Genomic DNA, 24,375 nt, shown 5'->3' on the forward strand with positions numbered 1-24,375 from the left:
GCTGCCCGTGGGCGCGCCCCTCCTCCCTGAGGCCCCCCCGCCCACCCAGCGCGGCGGCGGCGGGGCTGAGCGCCCCGCGAGCCCTGGCCCCCGGGGGAGGGGGACAGACACACCGGGGCCCGCGGGAGCGATCGGCCCCTTTAAGCCCTGCCCCCACGCCCAGGCTCACCCGCGCTGGCGGCACAAAGCTTCCCGCGAACGTGACGTCACCGCCCGCGCCTCCCTCTCCCGCGCGCGGAGCCCGCGCCCGCGCGCTGCTGCCCCCCACCCCTCCTTCTTCACGTGACGTTCGGCCGCGCCGCCCACCGATTGGACGATCCCGCGGCGTCGCAAAGAGCGGCGCGACGCTATTGGGCGGGAGAGCGGCGGGGTGGGCGGGTGCTGCGGAGCCCCGCCCCCTCTTCCTCCTCCCCCTGCCCCCCCCGCCCCCCTCCCGGGTGTGCGTGAGGCGGCGGCGCGTGGCAGCGGCGGCTCCCGCCCGCGGGGCTGTGAGGGGCGAGCGCGGGCAGCGGCGGCGACCCCGGCCCGGCCCGGCCCCGCCATGACCGACTTCAAGCTGGGCATCGTGCGGCTCGGCCGGGTGGCCGGCAAGGTGAGCGGCCGCGGCCTGAGGGCGCCGGGCCGTGGCGGGGCGTTGGGGGGGCGCGGCCGGGCTGTGCGGGCCGGGCTCGGCCGGAGGGGGCCGGAGCGGGGCGGGGGGGCTGGGGGTCGGTGGGCCGGGGGCTGGGCCGGTGCGGGGCGGCGGGCGGGGGCGGGGGAGGCCGGGCCGGGCGGGCACGCTGACGGCGGGCGCGGTGTGTTGCAGACCAAGTACACGCTGATCGACGAGCAGGACATCCCGCTGGTGGAGAGCTACTCCTTCGAGGTGAGCGGCCGCCGCCCCCCGCCGCTGGGCGCCCCCCGGGCCGCCCCCTCGCTTTGCCCAGTCTTACTCGCGCTGCACCCCCCGGGGCACCCCCTCAGCCCCCCCTCCCTTTGCCCCTTTTCCCTCGCGCTGCCCCCCCCCCCCCCCCCCCCCCCCGCCCTGGGGCGCCCCCCCCGCCCCGGGGCCGGGGGCGATCGCGGGCCGTTACTGAAGGTTGGTGGGTTTGTGCGTTTTGCGGGGATTTTTGCCTTTCTGTGTGGCGTGCGGAAGCGTGCTGCCCCGCGACTTGGCCTACTGGGGCGGGGGGGGGAGTTTGAAATGACTGAAATAGCGACGTGAATGCTTTCTAGCAGGAAAAGTTCTGTTCTTTTCGTTTAAACCAAAATTATTTGTTACATAGCTTTTTGTTTTCAGCGCTCTATTGGTATGCTTTTTGAGAAGCGGTAATCAGGCTTCTGTCATACTGGGTTTGGCAAAGTTTAAGAATTTTCACTCTGCAAAGTCTTGAATGAGAAAAACTTGTACAGTAACTTACCATGGGACCAGAGAAAATGTTTTTTCTCGGCATCCAGTGAAAGAGGGTAAGTGGATCCTACCGAGGGTTTGAAATGGAAAGAGTTCTCGATTACAAAATCTTCTCAAACTAAGGCTTTTTCGGAGGAGGGACCATCTTTTGCCAAGTGCCTGTAGTGCAGTGGCTACTCCAGAGCTGCTCCTAGGAGTCCTAAATGCGGTGGCAGTGCTGCTACCAGAAACCACCACGTTTGCTCCTTCCTCCTCCGTGGAAGCTCACTGCAAGCGTGTGTGCTATCACTGAGAGTGGCAGCACACCGTAAGTGTCCTAAATTTGTCTGGTCCTTAGTACAGTTTGTGAGCATTAGCACCAATGCAAAGTTACGCAGTGGAGAAAAAAGGGCAGGCCCGCTCCTTTCACTAGCCACCCCTAATTAGATTGGTGTAAAGCAACGCTGAAAACAAAGCCTTGGTGGTTTGCTGATGGCTGTACAGAAAATCTGTGCCAGAGCGGAGAATGGATCCTGGCCCTACAGGCTCACAACTGGATTGTCGCTGTTCTTTGTCCAAGCGGCGCTCCTGCTGTGCACAGCCTCCTTTCTTCCCTTTCCCATCTTCATAAACTACAATAGCAGAGCTGGTTGGCTCCCCTTGGAGGTTTGAAACGACTCAAATTCCATTAGGGTCAAGTGACCTCTAGGAGACAAGTGTTAAATGCTGGGTCCTTCCCGTATCCCCATGGAACGTGTGCTCTGCCACTAGGTGTTGGATGTTCTCACAGCCTTTCCCTTTTCTCTAGGCTCGAATGGAGGTAGATGCTGATGGAAATGGTGCTAAAATATTTGCTTATGCGTTCGACAAAAATCGTGGAAGGGGTTCTGGCCGTCTCCTGCATGAGCTGCTTTGGTAGGTATCGTAAGAAGAACTCAATACTTTAAGGGTTCACTAAGGTGGCATTTGCTGCCGCCAACTTGTACACTGTTTATTTCTCTGCCTGTAGTAGTTTAAGTCTTTTCAGGAGGCTTGCAGCTGTGCTCAGTTGGAGACCCAGCACAGGGGATGCCCATAGATCTTACCGTGGTTTGGTTTTGCACTGAGCCCTCAAACAGCTGAGTCTCTGTAAAAACATTATACACAAGGAAAACAGTGATAGGTGAGTATTATTCAAGTAGACGCTGCTTAAATCTGAGAAATGCTACTAAAACTTCAATTGGGGATGGGGGAGCAGGGTACTGGCTCCATTTAGTAGGTGAAGACTAACAGAGTTTGGTTTTTTTCGGTCCCATGATAATCAGGTGTGTCTTATTGGCATTGGTGAGAATTGGCAGAGTGCTGGAGAGAGATAGAACTTCTGATAACTTAAAACTTTGGGTTTCTTTGTTAGACCGTCTGGAGAGCTGCCTGGAGTGATGCTGTGGTGATGCTTCATGTCAACTGCTACATTTTATTTTCTATATTCTAAGAATTGGTGCTTGATACCCTTTGTAGCTGCCTGTTAAGTTTCAGAGGCCAGCTTACACTTCTGTGAGGGACTAGTTCATCCAGCGAGCCAACACGTTGCTCTTTCTTGATATGTTCATGGGTTTATAAAAAAGACCGGGTGTGCTAAAGAGAACTGCAACTTCTTTTGAAAGCTTTTTTGAGAAATTAAGCATGTTTTCTATTCAGTTCCATAAACTATACTTAGAAGTGTAAATATAATTAGTGCCTGATATAGCTGTGCTTGCTTTTATCGTTGGAGATTACTTTATATTCCCCAAACTAGTCTCTGTACCAGAGGAGGGAGACAGGAAGAATGTCAGAGACTATTACTATTATTTACAATCTGCTCATTAAATATGGATTTTAACCTGTATCTGTTAATGTTTAATCTTGTTGCATATATAACTTCAGTGAAATTTGTTATGAAGTTGGCTACACCATGTGGCGTAAACCACTGTTGGCTACCTGCTGACTCTGAACCTCATACAGTAATAATTGTTGCCTGTAAGTAGCCCTAAAGGACACCTTAGAATTATTCCAGCTGACTGTTGAAGGCTGCTTGATGAGGACAGTCCAGCTATTTGCCTATTACAAATGACAAAAGCCCGTTGTCATTGCCTCTTCTGGTTATTTTAACTTAAATTAGGAAATAATTTTAATGTGTTAAGTAATTCAAATTGTGTCACTCCACCATACACTGGTGTTAGAAAATCTGAGATCGTGTCCATAATAGGGATTTTTAAGAGTCACAAAGGCGGGGTGTAAACAACCAGGCAGGCAGAGCTGCAGTTCTGAAGTTGCAAAGTCAAATGCTTCAACTGCAAAATATCTCTGCTGCCTCTAAATTCAGTTTGATCCCTTTGAGGGTGTACGTTTTGCTGTGATCTTTGATTACAAGCTGATACAGTGCAGGTTAGTGTACCTTCATGACTGAGTCTCCTAATGTCTTCAGAAAGCCTTTTGACTTCAGTTGCTGTGTAGCTACTGCCCCTCCTAAACAAATCAGTTTTACTTACCTGCACTGGGGACTGCTTTGAAAACAAAACAGAAACATATTTTAATGGCAGGTCCTTCCCTTTGCAAGGAGGAGTAATGCTGAAGGGTTTGGAGCCTTTGAAAGAGAGGGGCAGTACCAGTCGTTACTCTTTCCAGTGCCGGTCTTACTTCTTGGGTAAATTAAAAGCAAGGAAATTGAATTACTGCAGGTATAGGAGTGTAATTTAACCGTTCTGCCCCACACACACCTCAAAAAATCAGCTCACTCTGAAAAAACTAACCTGATTGTATGCTTCTGGTTTAAGATAAAGTGAGGAGGCATGTGTTAGATGCTATTTGCAAGTATAGCAGGTTTGTAATTTTTTTTTTTTTTAAATTTAATACTTTAATTAAGCTGGTAACTTTGCTGACATAGTAAGGCCCTCAGAACGGGAAGCGTTAGCTACCGAAGCTGCAGCAGTGAAGGGGGCCTTCTCCTGCTCTTCCCTCGGAGCCCTGCTGACCTGCACAAAGAGTGAGCTGCAGTACTAAATGGGAAACGGAACTGCAAAATATCCACAAATGCTGCAGATATTCTTTTGGGAAGAACTTGCTGCAGCCTCTCCTGTGCTTGCTGTGTTTTCAGGGTGGACAGTTGCTCCTCCAAAGCAGGATTTGAATGTCTCTGGCTAGGGACCTGCAGAGTAAGTCTGTCATCTTCTCGCCCTGTTCCCTGTATAGAAATCCCAGCTTGCTGTATTTTGGCTGGGTGTAGTGATGTTCCCTGGGGAACAGCAGCAGCAAGAGATTAGTCATAAGTATCACTAACTGCATGTTCAGAAAGCCATCCAAGACCTGATTTCTTTTTTTATTTTTTTTTGTCCTTTAGAGTGCTTACCATCATACTGCCTATAACTTACTGAGTTACAGTTCCTGTTGACTTGAATTGCTGTTGTCTGTACTTGGCACTTCTAGTGTGTGCCTCAGTTCTTAAGTTAGCTGCTGAAATACAAAAAGAACAGTATCCAGTTAATTCTCTTGACGAGTTTTGGTTTAAGTGTTTTGCCTGGCGCTTTGTAGGAGCTTGGGTGTGCTGGGGGAGGTAGAAGCTATGGCTCTGCAGGAGAGTCGGCTGCGTTACTGAGGCTGTCCTCTGTCCCCTTCTGCAAGGGACAAGGCAGGTTCTTCCATGAGCCTGTCCTTCACATTTCTGATTAACTCCTGGAGATGGTCTGTGCTGTGCACTTCTGAAGTGTAGGTCTAGGGAGTGGAGCAGCACATGCTTGTGCATTCATAGGTTGCTTCATAATGTATAGAGAAAAAGGACTGTCCTGAACGTGCCAGTACTAATTGTGGCATCTCATTCAAGTGGTATTGTGTTAACACTTTCACTGGTCGTCACAAGGCCTAATTTCCCACATTTACTTTGGCCTTTGTCACATGAAGTAATAGAAAGCCTGACAGCAATGTAGATGAATGTGGTTTTGTACAAAGTTAAGAAGACGGGCTCACTGTGGTAGTGGATTTTGTCAGTATTTGCTTGTGGGGGTTGAGGGTGCAGAGCAGTGGTAGGTATGTGCCACTCTGCTGTGACTTCTTGGTGTTGGGAACAACCTCTTGTAATTCTGTCTCCAGCTCCAGCCTTTCTTAAACTCTGATTATCTAATTCATTAAAAAACTCTTAACTCAGTCTTAGACTCCCCTCCTCCCTTTCCCCTCCTGCGCAGTTTGCTCTTGCTCTGAACTTCCGTCTCCTCCTCCTAGATCCCTCATTCATACCTCTCCCATCTCTCGTCACTTTGTCCTAGTCTCAGTCTAAGAACCTCGACTCCTTCCCTGTCTCCATATCCAACTGATGCTCATCTTCATCTCTTCAGCAACCCAAAAGCAGCTTTTCTTCCTTTAGGGCATTTCAGCGGACTCCTTTCCATAGTTTATTTGCTTTTGTGTGTTGCTTGCTTTTTGGGGTTGGGGTTGTCCCCCCTCCCCAAAGGAGGATTTTATTCCTTTCTCCTTCAAAGGGGAGAGCATCTCCCTGTTCTGTGGAGATCCAAAGGACTCCTTAGCAGGAGGCTCCATGCTCTGTTCTGGTGCAGGGCTGTGGTTACAGGAAGAATGGCTTTGGCTATGAGCTGGAGCACAGGCTGTGTGTGGGTGCTGTGTGTAGCCTCTCCAAGGGAATTCTACTCATTAAATTCTAGTAACTTTGGGGGCATATGTGAATTGCAAGTGTTTTTCTTTCCCCGGAGGTATTTAATTTAGCCATATCTGGATGGATATTGACCAAAAAAAAAGGCAACATTTTTCATTGTCAGTCACATTGAAATTAATATCCCTGTTCTGCTGGATAATGCTAGAGCTTTGTAAAGGGGGGGGGGGGGAAAGTGGGAATTTTTTAACTTGGGCAAATGATAACTCATCAAATTTGGGTGAGCCATTTGAACTGAAATATTTAGTAAATGCTGAACAGGACACAGCATCCAAACTAGACTTGGGTAAAGCTTTAAGTAGCTGTTGGAATGGTCTCCTAGGAGGAAATGCTGGGTAACCCTCAGACAGAGCAGTCAGTTTTACGTTGGCCTTGATTGCTGCCAGTATGTTCTCTGTGTGCTGTGAAATCAGTCGTGGCTTAGCAAACATACCGAGACACGATTTCTGTCCAAGCCTTACATTTCAGGTGGGATGGGGATTCCTGCAAAAAGTGATACAGGAACTTGTCCAGGCATAAGGGTGCTTGACAGTGAACTTGATACTTCATGAAATAGAGAAAGGAGAGGTGAAAAGAAGGTGGAATGGAAAATGAAAACTCTTAGAAGGCAGTAGGGAAGAATCGCATTAGGACTTAATGTGCAGCTATCCTCCTTCCTAATAGTCCTGCTTTGGTTTTGAGCTGGTTTTGGCTGTCTCTTGGTCAATCGTGCAGTCACTGCAGACTTTCCACGTATTACACACAATTAAGGGTCAAAAAAAATTTGCATACTTCATGAAACTTCTGTCCTGTTGCTTGTTAAGAAACATTTCTTCATAAATAACAAACTCTGTGACTTCACACCAGTGCTGAACTTGCATAAATGTGTCTGATAGAATTTCCTATTAAATAATAAAAGACTATTGGCACCTTTCAAGTTACTCTGTGGGACACAATAATTATATAGATGCTCTTGCAGTAACTGGAATCTCTGGGACTTTCTTTGCAATATGCTTATAATTATACTATACCATGATTGTCTTTTGATTAGGCTCATTTATAATGGAAATAACCTCCTGGAACAAGTCTCTTTCTTCTAGCAGTTCATATATCTGAAGTAGCTGCTGTAGTCTGTTGGCTGCAAAGTTTTACTGTGACTGTTTTGGTGCCACCAGACAGCAGGCTAGAATGCGGCGTATCTTCTGGAATTGGTGCGATTCTCTGCTTTTTAGCTGTGGAGTAGTGTTTATCACTGACCTTCAAGTTATTTTTGTCTCCTCCAGGGAGAGACACCGGGGAGGGATTGCTCCTGGATTTCAGGTGGTACATCTGAATTCAGTGACAGTGGACAACCGCCTAGACAATCTGCGCCTAGTTCCTTGGGGGTGGAAACCCAAAGCTGAAGAAATCTCTAGCAAACAAAGGTATGTTGATGTCTGGCGGAGGGTTGCCATCAAAATACTGAAAATCTCTTAAATTGTTGTCGTCTTTTAGTTATTCTCATTGTGGCAGAGCCTTTTCTGTTGGACCTTGGGCTACTTACATGTCACTGTACACCTTAGCTTCCTCACCTGGGGAACAGAATTAATGCTTATGGTTCATGCTACTTGTGAAGGGACCATCTAACCCCATGGTGTTATTATGTAGAGACCTCGCTGTGCCAGATGTTGTCACCATGGTGAAACAGGAAGCCTGCCTCCCCTTCCACTTGAGTGATGCCATCTGGGCACGCTGAATTAAGCCTGCAGGTTTTACTGGTTTGTGGCTCTCATCCTCAGGCACCAAAATTCTAAGACAACGTGTAGAAGCCAGCAGCTGCAAAATGGTTACACTTGGAATCGCATATTTGGGTTGAAACCAGAAAGAGTTCCTGGGATCAGTTTCCATTGCTGTTCACTAGTAGGTTGTGGGAGCTTCCAACATGCCATGTTGCATCAATGTTACTCAAAGCACATTGAAGTCTCAATGTCAGTATGATTTTGGTTAATCTACGGGTCTCCATAGTTTGGTATATATGGGTCTTCATAGACTTAACATCACACTAAACTCTTCTTTTGAAGCACTTGCAACACCCATAAGATAGGGATGTTCAGAGCTCATTAAGCTGATTTTGAAAAGACGTAGTGAATGTCAATGATGCTGCCAACGATTCTGGGAGTTTAAGACACAGACCTCAAGCCATTTACACAAACAATTTTGCCTGATAAAAATGTTTCTTGGTAGATACTTGTTAACTTTACTTTTCCATTTGGGCTAAAATAACCCTAAAAATATCCAGTATATGAGGAGAATGTGTAGTCTGAGGCTCAATACGTTAAACACAGTGTTAACCCTTCTTACTTTATAATAAATTTGGACTCTATTTCCCTGTATGCTTATGAATTTATGGACCAAATTTGTACTTGCTTTTTTACAGGGAACAAAGTCTGTATTGGCTGGCAATCCAACAGCTTCCTACAGATCCTATAGAAGAGCAGTTTCCTGTACTGAATGTAACACGATATTACAACGCTAACGGGGATGTTGTGGAGGAGGAAGAGAACTCATGCACTTATTATGAATGTCACTACCCACCATGCACAATGATCGAAAAACAGGTGTGTTCGAAAGAGTTGCAAGGAAGCATGTAGTGACTCAGGCTACCATGTGTGTCCAGGGGCTTGTTCCTTAAAATGTAAAGCTTTACATGTGCCATTCATTTGCTAAAAACTATAATGCTTTTTAGCTCAGGTTTTCTTTGGCATGAGTCTTCAGAAGCTATGATAATTTTCTGCTTAGATGTAGTTTTGAATTGGAACAGTAAATGACCCAGTGATTTACTGGGAGGAGGACTGTGATTTCTGCAGAATGTACAAAAAGACAGGTGGAAGCATTTCTCTAGGGACCTAGAACAGGAATGAGCAAGCAGTGGTGTAAGACAGGAGAAAGCATTGTAAGAGATTTTGCGTGGTAGCGGAATCAAAAAATAACCTGCTTAACCTTTCATGAGAGAGGGTGAATTCGAGTGGCCTTTATTCAAGGGAGAACTGGGAGGAAAGCTAGTTCTAGTTCTTTGCTGTAGGTAGATGAAATGAAGCAACACATAGAGTCAGAGAATGAGATGTCAGACAGATGTCCTTATCTATGAATAAGAAGGGCTTTTCTTGTGATAACGAATGCTGAGTAGGCTAAAATTGTTCCACTTTTTTTCTTGGGGAAGGGAATGTTTGCAAAAATGGTCTTAAACTCCCTCTATTTGAAAAAGTGGGCTTTACCATTTATTTGGGTCTGCATATGAAAGCTTCCTGGATAACTAAGTTTGGCAATGGCTGGGCTTGTACAGCTCTCCTAATCATTTTTGCATTTAAGATGCTTGTAGTTGAAAACAGAAGTTGAACAGTAGCATTGTGAGAAAATATGAAGCATTCAAATACTTTGTCTATTAAGCTCATTCTGCAAGAGCAACTGCAAATGCAAACAAATGTGATCATGTCAAAGCCTTCTGATGCTCTGACGCTCATGGTGGGATGCTCGTATTTGTGGTAGATGCAAAAGACCTGGTCATAAGCCTGCTTGGCAAACGATGTAGGGGTGCTCCTTGGCACTGAAAAAGGCTCGCTAATGCTGTCTTATCTTCTTCCTAGTTACGTGAATTCAACATTTGTGGCCGATGCCAGGTGGCGAGGTACTGTGGGTCACAATGCCAGCAGAAAGACTGGCCTGCTCACAAGAAACACTGTCGGGAGAAGAAACGGACCTTCCAGCAAGAGCTCGGACCAGAACGATGACCGGGTGGCACAGGCCTCTTAGCAGCAGGATTCCTTCTCAAAGGCATTGGACTCTTGCTTTTGCACAGTAATGACAGGCTGCTTATTGAAGCCAGAGGCACTGAAGAAGAAAAACCCTGTGATGCTTGAGCAGAATGGCTGACTGGACTAAGCCAGCTCTGACTGGTGCTGTGGAAAGGGATTGGGTCTACCCTTCCAGTATTATATTCTCAAGCAAAAAGACTACTGTGGAGGCTCCAGGCAGGAAGCTTCTCATTATTTATATGTTAATACATTTGTAAACTCATGTACAGTTTTTGTTAGAAATTCTTGATAGGACTCATTAACTGTAATGTTCAGATGAGAACATGTTGTTGGCCTGAAAGTTAAAAAAAAAAAAAAAAAAGTCATGTAGCAAAAGCTTTTCCTCCCATGTGGCTAGAAGTATCTGTGGCAGTGCCAAGGCCAGAAGGCAGGCTCCAACATCAGCAGTTACTTTGGAGAACTCTGCATGGAAGTTATATTTTAAAAAAAAAAAAGCGGGGGGGGGGGGGGGGGGGGGGGCAGGGGGGCAAACAAAGTAAAAGTTGGAATGAATCATTGTCTACCCTCTAGCTTTCTCCCGTTCCCTTCCAGCTGCTTTCAGAGCACAGTCACACTTGGATGTTGGAAATACCTACTCAGTAGGAACCAGTGCACCAGAAACGAGCAGAATGTAGGGGACCATCTGGGATCTGTGCACACAGGCAAGCTATAGCCTGTCGCTGCCTTCAGAGAAGGGCTGCTGGAGATTGTGCTTTAACAACCAGTATTTTTAGAAAGCTGAATTGGCTTTCTTACTACAAAACCTTTGTATATAAAGTAGTTGTAGGGAAGCTCAGGTAGTCAGCTGTGTGTGGATGTGGTTGCCTTCATGGCTTCCCCGTAAACATAGCAAATACTATGTGATGTGCAGATATGTTGAAATGATCTAATATTTGGTAATTTGAGTTATTTATTCATTTTCTAAAGAGATGCCATCAATCCAAGAATCACTTTGGCTTTTTATGTAGCAATGAGTAAAAATAATATGGGAGGAGGATTTGACTTGCAGAGTACATGCCTGTTTTTCTTTTCAGACGTTTTGTCATGCATAATCTGAAAGTTTTTGCTTTTTCTTTTTTTGCCTTGGAAATATAAGGAATATCAAATGAGTCTATCCTGAAGAACTAAATGGATAATTTGGTGCCAGGTGTTAGTCTTGCTTCACAGTAGAAGAATGTGAGTGCTTGATGCAGAGCCTTTCTCGGAGTGCTTAGTGAAATAGGTATTTAAAAATTTTTTTGTAAAAGCCATTAGGAATTTTGATTTTTCAGTCAGGATTCCCTTTGCCACTTCATGTTGCAATGTTGGTCTTGCTTGTATTCAATTTGTTAGAAAATTGAACTGCTGTGGACTTCCAATATTATATTATGTTTCTAATATCTGCACAGGAAGTTCTTAATTATTAGTATTTGGGTGGGTTTTCATACTTCGGCTTTAGGCATCTTGAGAAATAGCAAAGAACTTCTGAAGCTTCCTGCTGAAAGTTTACTGGGTAGAAATGTTGTCAAGTTGCAACTCTTAAGTCATGGTTAGACTGTTAACTTTTCTGCTTAGGCAGCCTAAAATGCCCTTAAGTATGAAGAAGTCAAGCAGGACTTAATCAAATTATCCTGTAATGGGTGATTTTTTTTTTTTTTAGGAAAGTCAGTTATTTGCTTTCAATGCTGTACGTTTTTTTGGTGAATATAAAAAGGGACACAAGGATTTTTTTTTTTTTTATTTGAGGTAATCCATTGAAAAGGGCAGAAGTATTGACTATTTTTCTTGCCTTTTTAAAAGGCTGCTGTTTGTCATGCGAGTTTTCCATGGTATTATCAGTAATCATGTTTAGCAAACAAGTGCAGTCTTGGAGCGTTTGAACCCTTCTGCAGCCCTGAGCAGGGAGAATGGTCAGTCCTAATGTTTGTAATGTTGCTGCAATGAGAAATGAGGACAAAGATAGACTGCAGATGGGGCAACAGGCCGATTCCTCTTGAGCAGCAGGTAGAGAGATTGAAGGAAGGGTGAGACTCCAGCTAAAGAGTCTGCAAAACTAGGATGGTGGGTGCTGGGGGCAATCCCGATCCCAGTGAATGTGGGAGGGAAGGGGCCAGGAGGAAGGGCTGAAGCAGGCAGGCGGGAAGAAAGATGCCTGCTAGGTTAGAGGTCTGTTAGACCATCAACCGAATGAAAAGCAGCTTGCCCAGACATCCTGAAAGGGCTTGGTGAAATAACACAGGTTCTAACTTCAGTGTGTGACCTCTGATTCCAGACTGTCCTTGAGCCAGAGGAGGGAAGTGGCTGCAGGGATTTTGACTCTTAGAAACTTTATGGCTCCCAGGAACTGTCCCGTCCTGCAGGCATGCCACTGCCTGCAGAACAGTGTTTCTTGATTAATGTGGGAAGCTGTGTGATCAATGATTCTGGCAGAAGAACCAGTTAGACTTGGAGATGGCAGCTCCGCTTCGTACAGCCTATATGGTTTTTCAGAGGATGAAGCTCTGGTAAAGAAAATCCTTTCCCCTCTTAAACTGAGCTGACATGGACATCCTCATATGGGCAAGTATTTTTGAAAGCACAGAGTTAGTTACATGGTCATTTATCTTGGAGCAGCCCTCTGTGGTACTTGTAAATGAGCTGACTTCTCAAGGACTTAACCTGATGGAGAGACTCTCCATCCAAGATGCTTCCTTCTGTCACAGCTGCAAAGTCGCAAATACAGCTCATGTCAGGAACCTGCAGTGTTCCTGATGCTGGCTGTAACACAGGGGTGCACACTCCTTGTAAATGTACCATGAAATGTTGATACTTTCCCCCCATGTAGTCCTTCATATCAAAGTAGGGTGGTATTGCCAATCCCAGACATTCAAAAGTCACAATTAAACCCAATAAAAATCATGACTGGCTTAAGGAACACAAAATCCAAAATACAATGTATTGCAGGGCTCAGCGCTTGCCTTTTGATATTTGAGCCTTTAATACACCCATAAGATTATACTTTGAAGTTTTCCTCTGTGGTGGTGATTTAATTGTAAATGAAACTGGTGAAGGGAAAAGGGGCAGCTGAAGGACTTAAAAGTTTGCAGGTGAGGTGGCATGGGGACAGTTTAAGACACCACATTGGGGCCAGGAGAAAATGGTTACCACCCACCAAAACAGAACTGAGAGAGGACAAAAGGAGGTTGGTGTGATTAAACAGCAGTGTGTGGGATGCTTGTAGAGTAAGGAGAAGTCCTTTATAAACTGAGCTTGTGTACAAGATGGAAAGAATAAGATTTGGCAGGTGAAATGTGGCTTTTTTTTTTTCACCAAACAGAAAAAACCCAAAGCCTAAAATAATGCAGAGGAAAATGGAATACAAAGGACATACAAGTCGTAAAACTTGCACAAATAACTGGAAAAATCAGGAGCAGGGAGATGGCTGCATGGAGACTGCTGCAGGCAGTTGTGTGTTGCACAGTAAAGGGACTTTATCTGACGTGGAGATAAAGTCCCTGCAGAAAACAAGTGAGTTGTTTGCATTTGTGTTTGCTGTGAAAGAGCTGGGGGAGTTCACATGGGAATACTTCACACCCATATGGAGAGCTCAGCAGAGAATCTGTTTATAACTGACGTGCTTTTAGGAAAGACTAAAGTTCAGATGAAATGAACAATAACAAGTTGCCAGGACCAGACAGAGCCACGTATGGGCTCTGTGAGATGGTTCAGGGGTGAAGAAGCCAAGCTGCCAGCTGGGATGGTAACCTCTCCCTTGGTACCCACAGCAAATGTGACAGAAGCTTCTGAAGTGAGTTTCAGGGCAGATGTGGCAAACTACAACCAGGTGAACTTGCACTTAGCAAATTCATGTTGCAGTATCAATGGCTAAATATTGGGGAGGAATCAATGCAGTCTCCGTACAGGGAAGTTGTGCTTCAAAACTGGGATTGGAATTGTTTTAATGGCATCAACAAGCAGGGGATAAAGGGAATTTGGTTGGGTACAGTCTGCTTGAACTTTCAAAATGTACTTGATCAAGTCAAGGCACTTAAGAAAAAAGCAAAACTGCTATGGGAAAAAGGGGAATGTCATGTGAACAAACAACAGGAAAGGAAGAGTTAAGGGGGGTTGGTGGAAGGAAGTCAACAGTTGGATGCCTGACGCATTAAAAAATAATTGGGAAAAAGTAATGAATCAGGAAGGTGACAACATTCACTAATGAGGTTATTAGTGTAATTGTAATAAAGGCTGAGTGAAGAAGTATTGCAGAAGGATCTTACAGATTGGTAGATGAAATTCATTGTCAATAAATGTAATGTTGCTTGTGGGAAGACATCAAAAGATGGGCCCTACACAGACTTATTTTCTCTCAGCAACAAGGCCTTTGGGTTGTGAAACACAGTCCTGCAGCAGCTTCAGCTCAGGGACCAGCAGCAAACCAGGCTCAAGGAGAGGATGGGCGAGTGGAGACTAGCACCTCGGCGTGGACTGGCAGCACGTGGACCCAGAGCCTGTGGTTGTCACCCTCTGTCTCTGGAAGGGGAGAGGCGCAGGGCGAGGGCCCAGCATCCCTCCGTGGCCCAGAACGGCTCCTGTGAAGACGTGGCTGCATCCCGGCTGTGGACCGGGTGTGAGCGACAGGAACATGAGGAAAGTCTCTAGGCCTGGCAGAGGGAGGATGCCAAGGGGACAGATTTTCTCTCTGATGAGCAGCTGCCCGGTTAAGCCTGAGGTGCAGCCGTCCCAGCTGCAGGCCTCTCGCCCCAGGACGCGGTGGGTGCTACAAGGCCGCGTTTGGGAAGAGCTTGGACAAGTTAATGGAAAAAACCCCCCTCCGAGGGCGGTTGAGGGCTACGCTCAGCGCGGACGCGGCGCAGCGCCACCCAGCAGCCCGGCCTGGGCCCCGGGCCCCCCTCGCAGACCGGGGGCCGGGCAGCGCCGCGCCCCGCCCCGGAGCGGGAAGCAGAGGGGCGGCGGTTCCGCTGCGCGGCGGCGCGGCCTCCCCGGAGCCGCCCGGCCGGCGCGGCATGAGCCCGCCCTGAGATGGCGGCGCCATGCCGGACACGGACGCTGCAGGTGGTGGACACGGAGTTCAGCGCGGACGCCGTGGAGTGGTGCCCGGTGGAGGGCTGGCACAGCATCCTGGCCTGCGGCACCTACCACCTCCGCCCGCCCGCCGCGGTGAGCCCGGCGCCGCGCCGGGGCGCGCTCCCACCTCACGCCCCTCGGTCGCCGGGGCCGGGCTCGGCGAGTGCTCCCGCCCTTCGCGGCCGCCTCAGCCGGGCCCGCTGCTCCCGGCTACCTCGGCGGGATCCGGGGCGCTCCCGCCCTTCGCGGCCCCCTCAGCCGGGCCCGTTGCTCCCCCGGCCGGCCCCGCTACCTCAGCAGCACCCGGGGCGCTCCCGCCCTTCGCGGCCGCCTCAGCGCCCCCGCTGCTCTCGGCTTACCTCAGCGGGATGCGGGGCGCGGCCGCCTCAACCGGGGCCGCTGCTGCCGGCTACCTCGGCGGGATCCGGGGCGCTCTCACCCTTCGCGGGCCGCCTCAGCGCCCCGCTGCTCCCCCGCTACCTCAGCAGCACCCGGGGTGCGCCCACCCTTCGTGGCTGCCTCCGCAGTGCCCCGGGTGCCCGCCGGCCGCCTCAGCCCTGCGCTGTGGGGCCTTGTCCCTGCGGGGTGGCCCCGCCGCCGAGCGTGGCTGGCTCTGAGGGAGCTGCGGCGGCTTGAACCCCCCGCAAGGGAGGGGGCTGCCAAGGGGGAGCCGTCTGCCCCCCTCCTGGCCCGGTCTTGGGTGGGAGGTAGACACGCGGCTAACCCTACCCTTTTCTTTGCAATTTTTAATGTAGACTGACTCCCGGGGGAGCAATGGGGCCTGTGACCGGACCGGGCGCCTCTACCTGTATCACTACAACGAAGAGCAGCCCTACATCCCGCTGACAGAAATCCAGAGGATTGACACGGCTGCCGTCCTGGACATCAAATGGTAATGCTGGCCTGACGCTCGCAGCAGCGTGGGCTGCTGTTCTGGGGGTGTCTTTTAAAAGACTGTAGGTATGGCAGCAGCAGTAATATTTTCTAACTAAACTGTCCCTGACTTCTTGGAGGGAGTATTCTCCAGTTTGTTTCAGTGAGGAAAGACTGCACTCATTCCTGTGTTTCATTCTTCTGCTCACTTAGGAGCAGCTGGTCAGTGACTCTGGACCTCTTTTGTTTATATAATAAGATAGTGTAATTTCCCATATATATATGTATACGTGTGTGTGTATATATATAATCCTCCATGCAGGTTTGTGGGAACTTGAGGAGCCTAAAATTTTCTTCATGAGTTGTTTTTTGGTCAAGTACCTTCTCCTTGTGCATCCTGGAATACAAGTTACGAATTTGCTCTCTTCCTAAAATACAAGCAAGATGGACGTTCAAGACTTGTTTAACTTGATCTTTTAGGTGCCACGTCCCCGTTGCAGAACATCCCATGGTTGGCATTGCAAACTCGACAGGTGCCGTGGAGTTTTGCCATCTGACTGGAAGTGAGGTAGGTGGCCATAACGCCAGCTGCTGTTGAAGCTGCTTTTAACCCATGTTTGATACATCTTATTAGCAGTGTGCAGAGACTTGCAGGAAAGCTGTATGGTTTCCATGTCTTCCTCAGTATGCTTAGCTTTTTAAACATTTCCCTTGTCTTCTGATGACCTTTCTTATAAATTCCACAAATTTGTTCATGGCACCAGAGACTGGCTGAGCTCTACCCACCTGCAGAGTGTGGGAGACGATTGGCATGAGGGAAGCAGAAGCAAACGCTGGAAAACTCACTTGAGGACAAGTATGGACTAACTGGTAAACACAGCAGAAGTCACAAAGTTGTTAAAAGCAGGGAAGAATTTTGGAGAAGGGGTTTCTTTCAACTGGTGAGAGGAGAGAGTGATCAAGAGAGCCATTCCCACAAACAAAGAAGGTGGAAGTCAGTCTGTAAGGGAATTCGGTAGTCAGGCCATCACTTCTGCTGCACTTCACACACTGAGAGAAAGCAGAAGTTAAGGGTGATTTGGTGGGCAGTGGGTAGCAGGAGGGCGGGAATCCTGTGTATGCATGTGTTTGCCCTTCAGCTATTACTGAGTGATTGTACATTGCTATGGGACGTTTCATCTCTTTTTAGCGTGGGACCCTAATATGCTCATCAGTCTCTGGGAAATACCTGCTGTGAGAGTAAGCAGTACATGTATTGTTATGTACCTGCTGTCTTCCCAGTCCTAACCCATTCCTTTTCTTTCCAGTAGAAGAACAGCTGCATGTTGGAGCCATGCTTCAGGGTCGATCTTGGTGCACAGCGTCTGGCCTTGTCCTTAGACTGGTCCACTGGACGAGAGCAATGGTGAGGATGGGGAATAAAGGCCGGTATTGGAGGCTGTTGTGTGCGTGACAGCTGTCAGGCGTAAGTTGAGGACTTTGATGAATTAATCTTTGGTGGCTTTTTGTGAAGTAGTTTAAGACTTTCTAGATACCAGCTGTCTCTCTGCACCTTCTCTAGAAGTTACTATTTGCAAAGCAAGGGTAACAAAGGGACAAGAACACAAGCTGCAGCCACTGTAACAAGAGCGGAGACTGAACCAACAACAAATGTGAGATTGAGCTGTGGCGAATGGCAGTGGGTGAGCTAGGGACATGTCTTCTGTTGCCTTTGCTAAAAAGAAAGACCAGGATGGGATGCAGGTGGATCCACTGGTTCCATCTCTGCTCTTAGAATGGCTGAAATTTTAGTGTGAAGTTCTGCTTAAGGACTGCTAATAATAGGACGTGTAGGAAGCTTAAACACAGATTAGTGAGAAATGGGAGAGAATTAGTTTGGAAGTGGCTCCTTCCTCTCTCAAACGCGCATACGTTTGATTTCAGAAATGGCATCACTGCATGAAATAACATGAATTAGCCATACCTTGAAAGAGGTAGTTAAGTGCAATACAGAGGGTGGTGCCTTTGGTGTGAAGCTGGAAACTGAGGAGATTAGGCAGTTGTGTGCTTAATACTATAGAGCAAATGTTTAGTAGCTTTTGCTAATTAAAGACTGTTTCTGTGCATGCTGTTTAATAAATAAGTAGAGTTCCCAGTTACACTTTCTTCTTCCTTACATTCCTTCTTCCCCATGTCTTTGCCCCTTGTCCCTGCCCTTCAAGATAAATAGTTATTGCCATGATGAAAAGTCGCTTTAAAGCCTGTCACTGTTGTCACTGGAGAGACAGGTAACCCCTTCTAGAAGCCAAATGTGCAGCCTTCACACCTGTGTAGGAAGGGGGTGACCCTTGTGTGGAAATTTGGGAGATTCAGTATGATTTAGTAACTAGCATATGATGTAGAACTAGAAAGAAGCCCTGAGCCACCAAATCAGTACCCACAGTTGCAAGTAACCGGTCAGAAGGTACCTACTTCATGTCAGGGAATGTCAGAAAATCAGTGTACTATGAGCTCTGAGCTTCTGCCAGTGCTCCAAGAACGTTGTGTCCAGAAACTGCAACTGTGCTGTGCCACAGGAAGAAAGCAGGAAAGGTCAGGATCAGCCAGTGCTTCAGATGTCTGTGATATCAGGGAAATAAAACATTTCTTTGTACTCAGAAGAGGGAAGAGACTCAGAGGTCCTTGTCAGACTTGGAGGAAAAATGAATTTGTTTATTGATGTAACATCAAGCATGTGAGAAGTCAAGTTATGCATCTAGGAGAAAGACAGACCCAAGGCTGGTTTTCTTTTCCTCATGAGTGTGAGTGGTTTGCCCACTCTGTGAGATCAGGGAATGGGGATCATTGGTGTTGATGATTTCAAGATGGGGTGGGCTGAAGCTGAAAAGGACTTTATAAATGCATGCATTTCTTCCACTGTACTGCCACTTTCTATGAATGTTTAGTTGAATCAGACATACTTGATTGTTTCAGTAATTTCTAGTGTTTTCTCTCTATTCCACCGTAGTGGATGTCCTTTGAGAGTGATCAGCAGTGATTCAGAGGGGAAGCTGAATCTTTTCTCCATAGATGAATCTGCTCCTTCTGTGCATGTCCTGAACCAGTGGGAAGCTCACAAATTTGAGGCCTGGATTGCTGCTTTTAATTACTGGGACACCGATATTGTGTATTCAGGTCTGTAAGGGCTGGGGCTCTCGTTTGGGGGTGTTGGGGAGGGGCCACCTTCTACAGGGATGTGTGTTCTGTGGGATTTTACTTTCCAGGGTTGGGTATGCTGCTTGCAATCACACCTCTTGAAAGAGTCAGGGATGCTGCTAGGGGTAAAAGGCTTCTTGAGTGTGTGAAGTGGTTGGAGTTAATTAGGAGAAGCTGTGCCTTTTAAACTGTACTTTCGCTGGCTACTGGCAAAAAAGGTGATGATCTCAAAAATCATCACCTGTGGTGTGGTGTGCAAAAGAGAGCCAGAGAGCTTCTAGAGTCCAGTCTTTTTCTCTTCCACTTTTTTTTTTTTTTTTTTGCTTAGTAAAGTGAGGGTGTTGCTAATGTATGTCTCTTCTGCAGTGATGAGTACTGTGAGCCTCAAATGATGCTTGGTGCATCTGTTAAACACTATGAGATCCTAGGGGTGAAAATCATCAGCTCTGTATTAACTCTTTTGCCTCAGTGCCCTGCACTGGTTGTTTGGCAGTGCTTAGAGTAACAACGTTCTGTCCCTGTGCAGGAGGAGACGACAGCCTGCTGAAGGGCTGGGACACCAGGTGCAGTCCAGAGACTCCTGTCTTCACCAGCAGGAGGTAAGCGCGTTTGCCACTGGACCCTACAGCTGTCATGTGTGGACATACAGTGCTGCCGTGCCCCTTCCCAAGCCACTGAATGCAGGGATGTGCAGTGACAGTGGAGTCCTGTTCCTGCGTCCCTTGGGAAATGGAGACATCTATTAGGTGTTTTCATCAGGACAACTTCAGGTTGAAACTTCCTTCTCCATGTCCTTCAACATAATAAACCAACTGTTCAGTTCCACACATGAAGATGGTGGTAGCTTCTTTCTGAAAGAAGGATCCTGATGCACGCTTCTATTTTGGGAATTTTTGTGTGTGTTATGTTTGGGTATCTTATTATGGAATGTTTTTTAGAAATAAGTTTGTTCTCCACTGTTCACCCATTTGAAGTAATCTTTTTTTCTGGTGGCATAACATTTTCTAAAATATGATCAAAACAATATACACAGCTCTTCAGTGAAATTTTATATCTAACCTTAAAATACACTGGGGGTTATTGCTATGCAAATATTAATGTTGGGAGTAAAGTCTCCCAGGAATGGAGGAATTTTGCTGAAATTCTTACAGGCTCCTGAACAGCAGTTTACGATGCAAATACTACTAGAAATGATTTGTGTTGAGAGACCGTGTGAGTAGTTTTGCTCTGGAAGGGCTGTTGGACTGTGTAGATGGAACTCTGCTTTTGTGTTTCACTGGACTGGAATTTGAGTTTACCTTACTCTTCTCTCCTGAGACACCTTGATGCAGTAACATGGACCCCCAAATCCTTGAAATTCAAGGAAGAATCCCATCTCAAATGGTACATTGCTGTCTCTTCCCTCTGGTCTATGTTCCTCTTTTGCAGGCATTCAATGGGTGTGTGCAGCATTCAGTGCAGTCCCCACCGGGAGAATCTTCTGGCTACTGGCAGGTAGGTCCCTTCTGGCTGCTCTCCACCAGTGTGACAGCCTCTGTGCTAGTGCTGCTCAAGGTGTGGTCTTCTCAGAAAGTGTGCGATCTTCCCTAATTTTCTTCTGTACTTATTGTGCTGAATCAGCTTTGCTGCTTGTCTGCATATTTATTTGTGGTATGTCTCTAGCTATGATGAGCACGTGCTGTTGTGGGACACCAGGAACATGAAGCAGCCGCTGGCAGACACCCATGTTGAAGGTGGAGTTTGGAGGCTGAAGTGGCACCCAACCTGTGATTTTGTGCTGTTAGCAGCCTGCATGCAGAGTGGATTCAAAATCCTTGACTGCCGTGGAAGCATGGGTGAGCGTTCAGTGGAACAGAGATGCTCTTGCGCTGCTCTGCTGCTTTCCTTTCCTACCTCCAGGTTCATGGGGGAACTCCAGCTCTGAGCTTGCTAGAAAGATCTAGATGTTGTTAATAGCCATAGACTTTTATTCCAACTTGAGGTAGCTCTTCCAGCTTTCCTGGACCTGTCCTCAGTTGGCCTGATCAGTTGTGCAAAGGCACTGTCATTCATGTGTGAATCTCTCGTAACTTCTTTTCATGGGGAGAAAGCCTGTTTGTTTTGGTGTGAAGGCATTGCCTGTTGACATGACCATTCCAGTTTGCATTCATCTTGATGGTTCAGAGAGGTTCTTCTGAACGTCACATGGTGCTTTACTGTCAGCAGAAGTTACTGACCTGCTGGTGATTTGGTTATTGCCTCAGAAAGGAAATGCTGTGCAGTCTGGTTAATCTAGAATAACATGAATGAGACCTCTGTGTGAATCAGAAGGTATTTACATGATTAAAAAGCTGTTTTGCATTTACATTACTAATACAGTCTTGCTTAAAATAGTTGCCTTCCCGGGTTTCTCCAGACCTTGGGCAGATCCACAGCTTGCAAAATGAGGATAACATTTCTCCTGTATAGGGAAGCGAGGCACCTGATGTCCGCTAGTGTCAGAGTCAAACGCTGAAAGCTCATGGGAAGAACTCATCTGCAGTTTATTAATAACCGGAACTTGGTCTGCCAGTTTCACCAGTTGTATGTGTGGCTCAGTGGGGATCACTGTGTGATCTGTCTTCTCTTTCTTGAGCCTTTTTAGGTATTTTGAATAATGAGGCTCTCAAACCTCACGCATGTTAAACTTTCTTCTCCTGCCTGCTTGCTGAACCAGGGAAGATCAAGGCTAATGAGAGGTGGCTGAAAAATTGTCAGGAGAGGCAGTACTTCATTTCTGCTAGAACGCTTAACTCTGTTGTGAAGAAGGCAATAACCAGAGAACTCTTCCTGTAGGACACAGCCAATGCTAGAATGGCTTCTGAGCAGTCTGCAACAAACCATTTCACAGCTTCATTTCTGCTCATTTCATTTTTTAACTTTTTTTTTTTTAAGCGGAAAACATGGAAGAATGTATCGTCCTGTCATCCTATGTCCTGCACAATTCCTTGGCCTATGGGGCTGACTGGTCAAGGCTGTGTCCGAGGGATTCCTTGGCTGCAACACAGGACTCTGCTGCTGCGTGCCAGTCTTCAGAGGAGCTTGTGGGAAGATCAGAGGAAGATGAGAGACTGAATTTGCAGGTGCAAAACCTGAAGATAATTTATGAGTCTCCTACAGCTACTTTTGATGTAATACTGGATGAGGAGAGTGAAGGCCCTGCCTTGCCACTCAAAGGAGAGAGGGACCCGAAGCTGTCTGGGGATTCTGACCCGGTTAGGGGCTCTGGTCTAAAGGGAAGTTTAGGTTTGGTTGGGGGTCCAGATCGAGGGGGAGATCCCAGGTCAGCCAGCGGTTCTGACGCAGGAGCTAAGAGACCCAACGGAATGGGCCTGGACAGAAGTGGGGATTCAGGCAGGTCTCTAGACAGCCCAAAAGAAATGAGCATTGTAGCAACTTGTTCGTTCTATGACAATATCCTCCATGTCTGGAAGTGGGAGATGAGCCTGGTTACCCCTTCAGAGACACCAAGTACTCGATCTCCATCTGAAACAACAGGTGAAAGTTTGCACTGACCAGTCCCAAGGGAGAAGGGCAGGAAAACTCCAGTACTGAGAGCCATGTCCAAGCTTATGCCCTGTCTAATTTCTGTTGGGCTTTTCTAGTTTTGTTGTTGAGCTTGTGAGTCTCTTAAGGCTGACATGCTGGAATTACTGGTGTTTTTATTTTCAGCACTGAGGAGAGCCTTTCCTTTGAGGCATGTGGTCAGGCACAGACGTGTTTATTTAGTTTTCCCTTAATGTACTAGTTCAAAGTAGGATGGCCTTGTTTGTACTTTATATTTGAATCCCTTTGCGACTGGTTTGCATTGGTACGATTGATCTGTTAAGCCCGTTCTCCTTCCGTCACAAACCAAACTTGTCTGTGCTGCTACGTGTAGATGAACACAGTATGTGATCAGAGAGCTCAGAAGAGCCCATGAGTAGAGGCTTAGCTGTGTGTGTAGCTTGCTGTGTGATCTGTAAACTAGTATGTACTTTGAGAAGACGCTCAAAGACAGTCCAGATACTGACAGTGCACTGTGCTTACAGTGAACTTTACTAGAGAGGAATTCCTTTTTAGAAGGAAATCCAGACTAACCGGTATGACAGACAGCGGTTCCGTGATGTGAGGCTTTGTTCTGAGCGGAGCCTTTCTTGTAAGGGTTCTGGTATATCTGCACGGCCTGATTTTTGCATCAGACCTGTCACCTGATTGCAGCCTGACTTTGTCACTCCCCAAGCAAAGCACACCCTGGTTTAGCATAAATTGCATAGTGGGCCCTGCTACATTTTAGTGCCACGCTTAACCAGCCCCCCAGCCTCTTGGTATCAAACTCATGTTTCCCACTCTCTGCAGCAAGATGTACATTTGGGTCCAAAGTCAAGACCTTTCAGTTTTTTTAAAGGTAAACAGCTTTAAGATCAACACTTCCAAAAAGTATAAGCAGTGTTTCCTGACATCTTTTAAGTTCACTGTAAGTCCAGAAACCAAAATCTTAACAACATTGCCCTACCTACCTCCAGGAATGGCTGCAGAATTTCTCATGGTTGCTCCATCAGCTTTCTTTTTTCACTGTGAAGTATCAGCAAAACACTGTTTCTAGAACACTTTGTTACCTTCCTAGAAACAAAAAAGCAGCTTAAACTAGGTAACTTGTAGCTTGCATGGTTTCTCTTTGATGGTTCTAAAGAATTAGTTGTCTGGAGGGAAAGAAACACCAGCAACAGGTATCTATCTCTAACAGTGCTGCATCAAAACCGAGGTACAGCAGATAAGAATTTTACTGCTTTGAAACTCCTTTTTCCAAGGGTGAATGTGTATTTTAGAAAACATTCTTGAGCACTGTTACATGAAGATTCGTATTAGTATTGTGAACAAGAGCTTTTGTAACAAAAAAAACCAAACCACCCTATTTTTGGATGTTTCTAAAATAAAATCAATATAAGTGATTTATCCTTCTTGGTCGTTTTGATTTTAAAGAGTCCTTCGCAGTCAGCCCCTGGGAGGACTTCCCACCTTGCTCTGTCAGGGCTTCATCTCTTTTGAGGGTGCGTGGTGGTGAATGTGTCAGAGCAGACAATCCAGTTTCCTTACGCCTCAGTGAGAACACGAGGGTGTATCCCTGTAGTGACATGGCTTTTGACGATGAGTCTTGTCTTAAAAGGTTGTAATGCCATTTTATTGCCATGTAAGAGGAAACAGTCTGAGGTTAGCAAAGCTGGAGTGGTGTCATGAACTGTGACCGGACTGGGGCACTTGATTTATGTGTTATGCTAGTCTTGCTTTGCCCTGAGAAATTGGTGTCTTGTTCTAATCTGCTTTCACGTAGGGAAGGTAAGGCGAGAGACTTGTTCAAGGCCGAGCTGGTGTGAGCATCCAAGGGTACAAGATCTCCTGCTCTCCAGCCCTGCGCTCACCTAGCCTCCACG

General features: G+C 47.0%; 2 protein-coding genes across 2 annotated transcripts; both read left to right on the forward strand.

Annotated features, from left to right (window-relative positions):
• The first annotated feature begins 414 nt into the window (after positions 1 to 414).
• ZMYND19 (zinc finger MYND-type containing 19) lies at positions 415 to 10,962 on the forward strand. The gene is made up of 6 exons (XM_055720458.1): positions 415 to 592; positions 806 to 865; positions 2,178 to 2,284; positions 7,307 to 7,447; positions 8,440 to 8,620; positions 9,647 to 10,962. The coding sequence occupies exons 1-6, from the start codon at positions 542 to 544 to the stop codon at positions 9,788 to 9,790; spliced, it is 684 nt and encodes a 227-aa protein (XP_055576433.1). The 5' UTR covers positions 415 to 541; the 3' UTR covers positions 9,791 to 10,962.
• Positions 10,963 to 14,766: 3,804 nt separating this feature from the next.
• Positions 14,767 to 23,895, forward strand: DPH7 (diphthamide biosynthesis 7). The gene is made up of 9 exons (XM_055720457.1): positions 14,767 to 14,992; positions 15,655 to 15,791; positions 16,253 to 16,340; positions 17,083 to 17,177; positions 18,759 to 18,925; positions 19,473 to 19,545; positions 20,375 to 20,440; positions 20,609 to 20,781; positions 21,860 to 23,895. Exons 1-9 carry the CDS (start codon positions 14,855 to 14,857, stop codon positions 22,477 to 22,479), a joined length of 1,557 nt encoding a protein of 518 aa, XP_055576432.1. The 5' UTR covers positions 14,767 to 14,854; the 3' UTR covers positions 22,480 to 23,895.
• The last annotated feature ends 480 nt before the right edge of the window (positions 23,896 to 24,375 follow it).

Source organism: Falco cherrug, chromosome 9 (genome assembly GCF_023634085.1).
Source record: "Falco cherrug isolate bFalChe1 chromosome 9, bFalChe1.pri, whole genome shotgun sequence".
Classification (NCBI taxonomy): domain Eukaryota; kingdom Metazoa; phylum Chordata; class Aves; order Falconiformes; family Falconidae; genus Falco; species Falco cherrug.